General features: G+C 45.8%; 1 protein-coding gene across 1 annotated transcript in view; it reads right to left on the bottom strand.

The window, feature by feature from the left end:
• CSMD2 (CUB and Sushi multiple domains 2) overlaps positions 1 to 13,623 on the bottom strand; it is a 690,555-nt gene that overhangs the window by 237,666 nt on the left and 439,266 nt on the right. The window contains exon 13 of the mRNA XM_056846155.1: positions 8,965 to 9,147. Within this exon, the coding sequence (XP_056702133.1) occupies positions 8,965 to 9,147 (183 nt within the window). The remainder of the gene's footprint in view (positions 1 to 8,964; positions 9,148 to 13,623) is intronic.

Below are 13,623 nucleotides of genomic sequence, written 5' to 3'. Positions count from 1 at the left end.
TTCTTCTTCTTCTTCTTCTTCTTCTTCTTCTTCTTCAGTAGAAGAGCCACTTAAGTTGGAGGAAAACTCCTTAGAATGGAGGAAGGATAGGTGCAGGTCCTGCCTGTAATTCTTTACTTCTGGGTTCTCTCGTAGGGAAATGAGATGCAAATTACATTGTTGCACAAACAGTTTTCGTATAGAATTTTTTTTTCTTTTGCAAAATGCAAGGCAATTTTTAGGAGGGGGGGGGGCGGAAGCACCAGAGAGGAATGGGCTGAGGTTACAAGGAAAAGAGGTACGAAGCTCCTCTCTCTTCACTGATGGAAGTTTCAGGTTTCATTGCTTCATTTTGCAAAAAAAGCAAACAAACAAAAAGTTGGCGGGGGGGTGGTGGGGGAGACTGCATGCAGCCAAGCCTTTTGTCCAGTTTGGGCCCGAGTTCTAAGATATTCAGCTGTCCCTGCTGAGAAGGAAATTTAGAAAATATCATAGGGGAGGAGTGAAGAAGTTGCGCTAATGAGCCGATGATAAAAGGCATTTGCTTCACGTGTTTCTAAACGGCCACGGTTTTTAATAAAAGGGCTGATTGCAAAGGAGCATCTGCTGCTCACCCAGGAACCTGGAAATGTCACAGCGGAGGTAGTTCCCAAGCACTTTTTCCCAAGCTGAAGAGATAAGCACGCATGACAGCGGGACCTGGGGGTCCTTGGAAAACGGTTCCAGCGTATCGCTTTGGAACATATGTGCTCAAGAGGTCTTTAAAAGGAGACGTCCTCAGAAGCTAGGTGTTATGAATACAGCTCATTTCCCCCATTCCACAGAGAATAAAAAAACACATGTTTTGGATAAGCCACCTGAACAGGTACTTGATCCCCTCCCCTCCCCCTCTTGTTCTCTCTCTCTCTCTCTCTCTCTCTCTCATACACACACACACACCCACACACACACACACACACAGTGGTTTAACTGCAATCTGTTGCACAGGATCCAATATTCATTTCTAATACTGTCTATACTGTCTGTGGTTTTGAATGGGGGACACAATGGGCAAATTAAATGTTACTGTTAATGAAATGCCCGTTGTTTGCTCTACACACACACACAGAGCTTACCATTCGTCTGCTGGTGGGCCAGCCCTCCTGCCCCTGCTCCCAGGACCAGCTGGATAAAGATCCACGGGCAAAGAATGGCACTGTGCGATGCCCGAAGTCACATTTGCCCCAAAATCCACTTGTGATGTCAGCGCATCAGGTGATGCTCTTGCCAGCTAAGCAATCTCCAGTTTTTGGGGGATAGCCAGAGCTTACCTGGCGAGCTCAGCTTATGTCACATACAGGTTTTTGGAAGGATGTGATGCCACACGTGAAATTTCCACCCAGTACGCTGGCCCTAAAACTCCTGGGGATGCCAGCCAGCAGCCTGGCATCCCTTACACACACTAGTGCGTGCACGCACACACACACACACTTTGGTCCCTAAACACGTGATGCCAAAGCGTAGGAAAGTGGAAATAGTTGCAGGAACAAGAGAACAGGTTCCACACATACTGCATAAGAGGAGGTTGAAGCGAGCTCGAGCATATGTCCATCCAGCAGAAAACAACTGCTAGTTGAGGTACAAGTATCCAGGTTCTTCTGCTACAACATATGCCAAACCCTTTACCAAAACAACGAAGGAAATGTTTTGCCTCCGATCACAACTAATTTCTCCAAATTGCCATTCTAGGCTTCCATTAGACGTTGCGCGCCGTAGGCAGGGGAAAAGTCAAAAAGGAAAGTAATGACCAATTGACAGGTTAATTTGGAGCTAAATGTAAAACTCCTCAGAGTTAACAGGAAATTATATGGTGACTCTGGAAATGCTGCTAGGAGAAAGCCATTGATCACAGTTTGAATTCTTATCTTATAATCCTGAATGTACACGTGGGGCGGTGCGGACAAATGGCTAACCATTCATAAAGCAGCCCATTTGCAGTGGGGAGCGGGGATCATTCAGCAGGTATAATAAGGCAATATGAGATTAACAAGAAAGAGTAATTACTGCTGAGGGTTGCAAAATTAATGTGCAGGGAAGAAGCCATTTAAGAGCACAGGAGGGCCTCCAAGGAGGATTAGCAGATACGCTGAACTTCCAAAGGGGAAGAAAACTTTTGCGGCCGATCAACCGGATTGTTATTTCTAACGCAGAACTGAGCATAACAGTTCCAAAACTAACTAAAATACTTTCACGTGGTATTATTTAAACCAGGGGTGGGGAACGTCAGGGCTGGGGGCCATTCAAGGCCCACAAAATCATTTGGTCTGGCCCTTTGGGGGTCCTGGCAGATCTCTAGCTCAGAAGGATCTCAGAATGGCGATCCGCCCCCTCCCGCGAACAGGAATAGCCTCTATTCAAGGTGGATGTGAGTTTGTTTTGCTGAGAAAAGGAACCTTTCCCCCCCTTGCAGAAGAGTCGTTAGCTATGGAGCTGCTAGGACCACCAAGAAACTGTGTTAACCCTTTCCCACCCGGGCCGTGGAGAAACATATTCCTTCTGTGCTACAAGAGGGCTGAGGGCAGAAGTGGCAACAATGGGGGCAGGGCCAAAATACATGGGTGGGCGGGTTCTTAGCCAGTGTGTCATCATTTCACCCCTGCAGGCGGAGGTAGCAGGAGCCGGCTGTAGAGTCCAGCCGACCATGCGGAGCAGGAGCAACTCCGGCGTGTGACTAGACGGCTAATTTTTAAGTTGATAATTTTGTATGGCCTGCGAATGATGTTATAAATATCCAAATGGCCCTTGGCAGAAAAAAGGTTCCCCACCCCTGATTTAAACAGAAACTATCCTGCTGAGTCGCGCAGGCGATTATCACCATTTCAATTGCAAGCAAAATGCTAGACTGACGACTACATACAGATACAAGATGGCTGATGGTTACAACTTGCAAGGAGGACAGGATGTCAGAAAATGGGGGTTGTTTCTGGTACAAATGGTATGGCCTGGGCTCTAGGTACCCCTACAGACAGTACTGCCAAAACACAGGATATGGCTATGATCACATAGTTCAGTTTGTGATTGTAGATACTGGACAGCATTCAGTGAAATCTCCAACTGGTTGAAAGCAGTTCCCAACCCTTTATCCCCTTCTGTTTCCTCCATCCTTGTGATGAAATGCCAAATCATTCAAAAACTGGAGTTCAGCAAATTCATCCAATCTGAAACAATACCACTCATTGGGGGAAATCATTGCAAGAACAAGATGTGGCCGGAACTTCAAAATTGCCATTGTTCTTCTACAGTCTTATATATTTTCAGTTCTACAGTTGAAAACAGTAAATACGGGTTTTGCTATATGATCCCCCCAACACACAGAATGACAAAATACTCCATTTAGGGAGCTAGAGTATTGCTGGCCACTGAACGATCCATGCATATGTTGGAAATGATTCATGAATGATAAGAAAGAACGTAGGAACAAAATGGCTACATTTTGGCTAGCTCCTCTAACAGAGAACTAAACCAGGGAAAGGAGATACCTTTAATTTTATACATCCCAATGCAACATATGCTCAAATGTTGGCTATCCATTGCAAAGCCATCGACGAAGCCAACGTAGGCGATACTCAACCAGGAGACCTGATCATCAACTATCAAAATACCAGCCTTGTACTTTGTGCAATGAACGTCGGGGCCAAGAAAGCAACCAGTGGATCGTTTCTCTGCATCACCACAATAACAGGAGGAAGCTCTACAACTTGTTTTTAAGGTTCCATTGCAGACTTTTGCCATCCGACTAGCTTCCGCTTGAACTTCATCCAAGTTCACCATGTGTTCCCCCATGCTTATTTATCAAATTTCTAACGGATCCTCATGGTGGCTTATATAAAAATAAAATAAACAGGGCCATTAACGCCAAAGACAACAATATCATTAAATCAACAAACATAAACCACAAAATAAAAGATACAACAGATGGAAAATAAACAGATTAAAAGCATTTGCCCATCCAGCCCACTAAAGCACTGTGGAATAAAACAGGCTTGCCTCGCTGTTTAACTGTGAGAAGAGTGCCTCCCTGGGGAGGAAGGGCTATAAAGATGGTGCTGGTTCTTTCCTTTGCTGATTCCTTCTCCCACCAGAAGCAAAGCTACTTTATGGCTCTAATTCAACAAAAACATTGTATGATGCTGGCTTACAAGAACAACTATCCTGATACATGTATCCCTTAGAACTGACATGTTCAGAAGGAGCCCCAGTTTAATAGTCAGCTCTCTGCATAAACCATTGTGAAAACCATGGGGTTGGATCCCTGGGGTCTGTTCCACTAGTGGTGGTGCTTTTCTCCAGCGCAAGGTGCCTTCCTTTGAGCCTCTTGCACTAGACGAAAGTGGCTCCAACATCAGAACAGATCCACAGTATCCAACCCTTTGCTGGTTATCACAAGTGCAGGGTGGGGGGGAGAATGAAAACCTTTTGCTGGTTATCACAATGGCAGTCTTGAGTTTCAAATGGAGAAATTTGTGTGGGACCTCAATAAATGCTATTTCTCAAGGATACAAATATCTCATTTTTGGGAGCCACAGGAGAAGACCATATTATCAGCTGTGGATTATCAGCTAGATAATATTACGGCCTTCCTATGTCTTCTTTATTTCCTTCCATCGCGATAAAACCCACTGGCTTACAAAAACAGTTTAGCCAGTCAAATAGTTTCCTGTAGTGCACCAGATCAATGAATGCTCACAAACACTTTCCAACCTCCATCTAGGAGAGGGTAGTCAGGAACGCATATGGGAGAGAAAGATTGCCGGAGCCAGATTGCAAAGAATGGTGACATCATGTTTTTAGAAGACAGGGAAGTGAGGACATAACACTCCCTCATATTAAGGTAGAGAAGGACCCATTAAAGCTATTTCCCCAGGATCAAGTCCTCCAAGAGAAAATCTGGGTTCCCCAAGGCTTGTCTGCTCACAAGAGAATGTGATTCAAAGGACCCTTTGTAGCATTGAACAAAATCCCAGTTGCTCCTCGGTTGTTTCTGACACTGGAAGGGATCTCTTTGGTCATGCACGGCAGTTGTTTAGGATGAGTGGATGTGGGGACAACATAGCCCTGACTCAATATGCTAAGCCAAGCAACTTGGCCATAACTGTGGATCAGATTTCTGGCCCGCAACCCAGCCAATTGAATTCCATATCCTCTAATAATGAAACCAAGAAGAGACTTGGTGCATTTAATGCCTACAGCTGGAATTTTGTGAAAAGGTCTGAAAGAGTGGAATTAGTAAGGGATGGCCCCCTCCTCTGAGAGTTGCACACTGTTCTTGACCATCACATTCAAGATTTTCAAACAGCCACTGTGTGTCCAGTGGCCTTTTTCATTACAAAGTTACACCCACTTTTTAAATGTTTAAATTGTCTCTCCTGTGTTTTTATCTAGTTGATGGACTGTTATATTGTTTTTGTGTGTTTTTTTAAATTTAGCCACCTTGAGTCCAAGGAGATATGGTATGATCTAAATATTTCAAATAATCTTGCCCACCACCAACCTTTCCAACGGCACAATGAGTTTCCATCAACATACTTTACTCATTGTGAAGTATTATCTGCCCTATCCTCACTTCCCTCGGCCCACTTTCCAGTACAATGGATGACATGCCTAGATAGACCAGGGTTGCCAACCTCCAGGTACTAGTTGGAGATCTCCTGTTATTACAACTGATCTCCAGCCGATAGAGATCAGTTCCCCTGGAGAAAATGGCTGCTTTGGCCACTGGACTTTATGGCATTGAAGTCCCTCCCCAAACCCCACCCTTTTCAGGCTCCGCCCCCAAAACCTCCTGCTGGTGGTGAAGAGGGACCTGGCAACCCTAACCTAGACCCATAAGAGGGACATGGCATGGTACAGTATCCCTTCTCTCCCTTACATCATGTGCTGTCATTGGGATGGATCCTACCCCATCCCACCAATCAACTGAGAAAGTTAGTAATTAATTTGAATATTTATATCCCACCTTTCCTTTCAGCTCAATTTGAACCTTCCTCAAATTTAAGGAGACTTCCTCCAAATTAAGTGGTCATCCATTGGAGGATGGTTGTATCCACCCTATTGACTGCTGGGCGCACAGTGTAATACCTGCACACATTGTGTTCATGTACGCATGATGAGGAAGATACTAAGAGTTACCAGGCCAGTGGCCATTTCATGTGTTTTTGCTACATGCTATTTAGCCTACAGATTCTACTCTCACAAGAATAGCCCCCAAGCAACGTGAATCATATGGCAAACAGCAATAAAATGAAACTTGAAGGCCGTAGTCCACCAAACAGGGAAATACACCCCAATCATCCAACTGTTTAAATCTAAAGACTACATTTCAAACGGAGAACAGCTGTTCCTCACATTAAATGCCACTTCAAACTATATTCACAAGCTCAAACAAATGCAAAACCTGACAGCAGCAACACAAAGACTCTGAAAAATATAAAGGGATTTTCAGCGACACTGCTGGAGACAGACACACAATTGTCTCCAATTAACGCATAGTCATGGTTGTCATGTGATAAATGCAACTCCTCTGCTTTCAAGAGATAGCTGTCCTCTGTGGCTTGTCTACCCATGCCTCACATTGAGGCAGCAGAATGCAGAGGTGGTTGAATGGGCTGCACCATTTCAGACGGAAGGTGGATTCAGATCTTGAATGTGTCACCTTGCAAAAAAAAAAAAAAAAAGGAAAGCAAACAACAAAACTCCCTGCAGACACAAAACGAATACAGCAAAGAGCTTTAGCCTACAATGCTAGTCTTTTAACTGCAGGGAGTTTTAACACAGAGGAGGATATATATGATTCCCATATGCTGTCTAAAGTGGAATAGCATGACGGTGCTCTTCTCTTCCGCTTTTAAGTCCTTCAAACCCGACCATCCCCATAAGGGTTGGTTTTGAAAGGGTTTCTGTTATTTTTTCCCCCATTGTTGATTTTATGGTTTGTTATGATTGTATGCTGACAATTGGAAGGATCTGCTCAGCCCTAATCCAGGCAGCCCTTCTGCAGTGTTTGAATAAAGGCACATCGGTATTGTAAAGGGGAGGGGGAGAAGACACAAAGGAGCTAAAGGAACTGGAAGCATGAACGACCCGTGGATGTTGGCATTTGCGCCCCATACACATGGAGACATTTACAACTGTCTTGCCAAACCTGGGGGGTGAGTCCTGGGCCCCTGGAGAAGACTGGAGGCCACCCAGAGAAGATTTCAAGAGCTTCAGGGTCCTGGACAGCCCTCTGGGCTATCAAGTGATGGGACCTCTCTCTTGGCCTTAGTTGCAGGCTTGAGAGGGAGATATCCTTCAGGTTCCTAATCCTAATCAGCAATTTCCAATAAAGGCCCAGGCTAGGAAGGGTACATTTCCGCCTCAGCCCCTAAAGGCCTGATTAACAGCTCCTCTGCAGTACTGCTGGGGCAAAGCCCCATGACCCATTCCAAAGCCATGCAGACATCTGAAAGGCTAAACACAAGTATGACATGCATGGCGCATACATCCTGTTCCCCATGCACAGGCATGCCCTTATGTGCATGCCAAACAATTAACATTTTCGTTACCCGCCTTCTCCCAACATCTCCATCTATTCTGACACATTATTACATACCATTACTGAGTTCTACCAACAGACCTACAGATAGGGTTGCCAACCTCTGGATGGTGGCTGGAGATCTCCCGCTATTACAACTGATCTCCAGGCGACAGAAATCAATTCCCCTGGAGAAAATGGCTGCTTTGGCAATTGGACTCCATGGCATGGATGTCCCTCCCCTCTCCAAACCCTGCCCTCAGACTCCGCCCCCCAAATCTCCAGGTATTTCCCAACCTGGAGCTGGCAACCCTACCTACAGATAACCTGTAGGAACGACAATATGGTGTTCTAATGTAGCTGTATGGCATGTCATTTTCCGTTGGACAGAATCAAAATGGCTGCTTCCTCCATGAATGAATTCAGAACATTTTGCTGCAGCTCCTAATCAGAGGTTTGCGCAGCCTTGCTTCAGAGCCAATTTTTGAATTGCCAGAAAATATCCCAGGATTCCCTGGACTCCCCCCACTGATGTACCTAGACAGGAACATTCTAAAGAGTAAAAAGAATAGTAGAGCTAAAAAAATAGTAGTTTACAGGCTCAATAATTTCAGGGAAGTAATTCCATAATGGTTTGGCATACTGCTGGATCCAATCCAATGAGTGTAACATGTAGCTAGACTCAGTAGATAGTTCAATCATTTGGCAGTCGCCAAGTAATTTCCTATGGTGGTGGGGAATTATTACACTCACAACCCTCTGGGGGTCATCTAGGTGTATAAAATGGCTTCTGTACATGGCGACAATAAACATGGCGGCTGTAACTTGCACGACCATGGTGGCTACAGTCTGCATAGATAGGCATCACAATGAATACCTCTGCATGATTCCGCATTGGGTTGCAAACCAACGACTATATGGTGGTGTTTGGGGGCTTCCTAGAGGCACCTGGTTGGCCACTGTGTGAACAGACTGCTAGACCTGATGGGCCTTGGTCTGATCCAGCATGGCTTTTTCTTATATTCTTATGGTGGAAACTGCTGTCAAGTCACAGCCAATTTATGGAGACCTCATAGGGTTTCCCAAGGCAATGTGGCTTCCTTGGTGGTCTCCCATCTAAGTACCAACCAGGGCTGATCCTGCTTAGCTTCCAAGATCTGATAAGGTCAGGATAGACTGGGCCATCCAACAACAATATGAGCTCCGACAAATAATTGTGCAGGGGCTGCTGAGAACTAAACAAATTTGGGCAGACATGCAACAAGCATGTTCAATCCTGCCTGTCAAAAATAAAACACAGAAGAACTGCGAGTTTTCCCCACATCATTCTCAAAGACCCTACACAGTGACCTATTGCCCAGGTATACAATCTGGATCATGGTCTTTATCAGTCCCCAGAAATACCTCGCGGCGGTCCCTTCTCTCTGACTTACAAACACAGACTGGTTTCTGAGAGGACCACTGGCTACTCTTTTGACAAGTGATTGTTTTCTGTCCTTTCAGTTCAAATGCAGGCTGGCATTCGAATGTCAATGTGTCCCCGTGGCGAAACGTCGACCCTTCTCTCTTGCCGTAGGCAGGGACTCCCGGATCTCCGCAACCGCCCTGGTCAATTTCTGAAAGAAACAAAAAGAAAGAGACAAGAACAGATGTGGAGGAAGGGACAAAAGAAAACTGGCCTGCCATTCTTATAGTATGGTCAGGAAGGAATAATACACTTCCTTCCTGAGTGTTTTTACATTCATAATGCTAGGAACTTTCTCAAATGCCTTAAAAAATGATAAAAAGTGTGTGTTCTTTTTTATTATTTCCATGATAATTCCTGTCAACCTCACAGAGCATCCGCAAGGAAGAATCTCGACATGACTCTCTCAGCCCCCATCATCTGTCTTTGTGAAGGATGGTGAAACCCCAGTTCAACCGCTTGCCGCGGGAGGCTCCCTTTCCAGGAATGGGTGGGGGGAATGTGTGCCAGGGAGGAAGTGGCTCTGTGCCTCATGTAGCCAATCTTGTGCGGGCATCAAGAACGTTCAATTTAAAAGGAAGTATGTGTACGCAGCAGGTTGGCTACCACGTTGCCCTCCCTGGTTAAAAAACAAACAAACAAAACCCTATAGACTTCCAGATTTTAGCTCACACTAATATACGGTTGCCAACCTCCAGGTAATAGATGGAGATCTCCTATTACAACTAATCTCCAGCCGATAGAGATCAGTTCACCTGGAGAAAATGGCTGCCTTGGCAATTGGACTCTATGGCATTGAAATCCCTCCCCTCCTCAAACCACACCCTCCTCAGGCTCCGCCCCCAAAACCTCCTGCCGATGGTGAAGAAGGACCTGGCAACCCTACACTAATACCAAAGGTAGGAAACTGGTTCTGGAACAGGGCTGATCTAACTGCTGTTTAGAATGTAAGCAGGGTTGCCAGCTCCGGGTTGGGAAATATCTGGAGGTTTTTGGGGCAGAGACTGAGGAGAGCGGGGATTGGGGAGGGACTTCAATGCCATAGAGTCCAAATGCCAAAGTGGCCATTTTCTCCAGGGGAACTGATCTCTATTGGCTGGAGATTAGTTGTACTAGTGGGAGATCTCACGCTAGTTCCTGGAGGTTGGTGACCCTAAATGTAAGAAGCCTAGGGGCATCAACAGTCCTGTAACCAGCTACCTTGTTTTTATGATGCAGCACAAATGGGGGGGGGGGGGATAAGTCTGACTGTGGCATTCTCATCCAACTGCACTACTCTCCCTCCCCCCTTACTTTCTAAGATGTGTACAACTACTTCCTGCTGCAAATACTAAAAGGGGTACTTTCCCTGGTTAAATGTTTAAAAAACCACATTTTCATCAAATGTTCCCAGCTCATATGATTCTACGCAGCTTCTTAACCACCCCATTCTTTATGCATGCAAAGGTTGGGGGGAGAGAGAGACTTTCATGTTCACCTTAAAGGAATCCAGATATTCAGTCTGAGATGTGTTAACACTTCCTGGGCAATATTACACTAGGGGAATGGGATGTACATTTCATTTTATGGACACAGCCATCTGCATCAACCTGTCTAAAAAAAGCTACTTCGCTAACAAAACATTTGGAGGCTCAGAGACTTCTGGATCATGAAAATCAGTAGGGCAGGGAGAGCAGACAGAATGTGAAACTGAGTTGAGTTTCCCCGGGCCGTACGTAACAGGAATTATGAAGACAGGAGAGAGGCAATCTTGCCTCGATTTTTCCACTTAAACAAATGGCTATGTGAATTGGCCTGAAAGGATGTCTCTCTCTCTGTTGATCAAGCTGCTCCCTCTTCCTCCCGTGCCCCTGAAAAATGCTCAAGAAATCCTCTCCCAACATAGTTCGTAAACTATCTCAACCTCCACCTACCTACACTGGGCCAATACCACCCAACTTTCCTTTACACCACGGCTCGCTGCCAGCCCAGCCCAGTTGCTCTTCTTTGCCCTGTCTATCGAATGCAAAAGGGGCCGTCTCAAACACCAGCTTTCCTGGCCAGCACCTCACACACTGTCGATGCTAAAGAAAACGTCTAACAGGAGCAGCAGCGGGGAAAAGATTAATCAAGGAGTCTGTTGTGTTGCAGGACTGGGATGGGAAACTGGGGAAGGAGGGGTGGGGGTGGGGACAGACATTGGTCACCGCAGAACTGAAACCGAGAGCTGTACAGGGCATTTTTCAAACCGAGATGACAGCATCTTTTTCATTTTTCTGCCCATATATACAGCCAGAGAGAGATTAACATAACAACATTTGGAATCCACGAATACCATATGTGAGCAATTCCCCCCCACCCATTATCTGCTTACACGCCATTTCATTTCTAAAGGATTCTGCTCTTCCCGTTGCTAATAGCACCAGGATGCTCCCCCTTCAACGCCTTCTTCAGCGCTCTGGTGCTATTAATCTATGTTGCTTTCTTCTCATCTACCATTATATCCGGCTTTCTTTTCATCGTCATCCTCTCCCTCTCTTAAAGTTCTTGGCAGTTCAGTTTCTGACGCCAAACTGGAAACTTCTTTTGTGACACTTTACAGAGAAGATTACATAAACCAAGATTTGCATTAATCCATCCAATATGTTGATGCAGGTCGGACAGCGCCGGGATTCTCTGCTAAACTGTCTCCGACAAAATAAAGCTCTGACAAAGATTGGCTTTTCGCCGCCCAATAAGGTACCGCAAAAAGGGGAGAGACAGGAAACATTTGCCTCTTTCTCTCTCTGGCCTCTGAAGGTTTTTACCACGTGAAGGCCTGAAGAAAAAAGATTGATGTTTTCTGGTGACCCCCCCACACCATTAAACAAAAACACTTATGGCAGAAAGATACTATTAAACACAATGAAATTACTAGCAGGAACAAAGATCGAATAGGTTTTCACCCTTTGTATCTTCAAGGTATCATTAATGCATGTGCTGAGGAAACAGTGATGTACTGCAGAGGATTATGGGATTAACAGGGCATAGGTAGGGTTGCCAAGTGCCAGGTGGTGGCGGGCAAACCCCCGCCAATCCACCTGGCTGCCCGTCGACCAGCTGAAGGTCGGCGGGCAACGCATGCACACGCGCCTGCCAACTGCACCACGTCACTTCCAGTTGTAAACCGGAAGCGCCACATCACAACAGCCGTTTACCACTCAAACTCTCAGTTTGAGTGGTAAAGGCCCCTTTGTGATGCAGCACTTCTGGTTGTAAACCGGAAGTGATGCGATTACGTTGGCGCAGCCATGCACCCACATGATCTTTCCCTACCTCTGGCCCAAAAACCTCCCGCCAGAGGAGAGGGAGGACCTGGCAACCCTAGGCATAGGCCACATTCACAGAGGGCTCCGTGGGCCTGTTGGGATTCATTGTTGACCCCTACAGGATTGACTGTGCAACCTAGAACATACCCAACAATCCCCTTTGTGGCTGCAAACTACAGGGAGAGATTAGCCATCGGGCACAAGTTCTGGGGATGCTTTGTCTCTCATTGCAGAACCCCAAAAAAACCCAGCTGGAAAGCATGATTCTAGGCAAAAAACAATTCACAAGGTTCTCCCTCCCGCCCATACTTCATGCATTATGGCATCTACCGTGGGAAGTAAATTCGCCTTTCAAACCGCGGAAAGAGAGTGTGTCAAAACAACTCTTAATAGCTTTATGTAACATACAGGAAATAAATGCAGTTGTCTACAAATTCAGAGATGAATTTCATTACAGCAGATAGGATTTCCCATCTGGCTGTGGCTATTAATAGCTGCGCTTCTTAAAAATAGCTCTGTTGCATTTCTTGAAACTTTTTTTTCTCATTCTCAAAAACAAAAACCACAACCCAGCTCTCATCACTAGCCCTTCTTGCACCCCCCCCCCCCGTCGGAAAACCCATCAACACCATGATGATAACAGCAACCGCCTAGAAATTAGCCCAGATGTGTCAAGATTTGTTTTCCAGCTGCAGTGTAACCGGGTCCAGGGCCCTGGCAGTTCTGGTCAAAGGTTCTTAAGGCAGAAAGGCTGGGAAAGACTTCCAACGGAGACCCCAGAGAACTGCCACCAGTTAGAGGAACCTGGACTGGGTCTGGATTAGTAAAAGGCAGCTGCGCATGCTCCTAAGCAAAGTCTTGTATGAGAGCTTTTGGCATGGTAGAAACACAAAAGAAGATGTTAATGGCATGTTCAGCTTTAAGTATGCATCCTTGAAACTCTGGGCTAGAGAAGAACTTGAATTGCAGGTAGAGATTAATGCAGTTGGAAAACCATCACCCAAATTCCTGCAGGATCCTACTCACGTCAGCCCCCTCCCTAGAGCTGCCAGTCTGAGCCTGGCAACCAGTGGGAAAGTTAGGGGCAGGGTGTGGCAGGGGTGTGCAACACTGATGATGTTGCTACATCACTTCTGGGTTTTCCCTAGAAGTGACGTAAGGTACTGCTAGAAACCACCAGGAACTCTTTGGTAAGACTACAGAGTTTCTGACAATTCCTAGAGCTACCCTGGGTCACTGACAGGTTTCCTCCAAAAGTGATGCAGCACCGTCGGTGATGTTGCTGTGTGTGGTTTTTTTTAAAAAAATATCTTGCTATTGCTCAGAGCAATGTGGGCTGC

The sequence above is a fragment of the Euleptes europaea genome, chromosome 3 (genome assembly GCF_029931775.1).
Source record: "Euleptes europaea isolate rEulEur1 chromosome 3, rEulEur1.hap1, whole genome shotgun sequence".
NCBI lineage: Eukaryota > Metazoa > Chordata > Lepidosauria > Squamata > Sphaerodactylidae > Euleptes > Euleptes europaea.
Note: the sequence above shows the minus strand (reverse complement) of the source record. Positions and strands in the feature narration are given on the sequence as shown.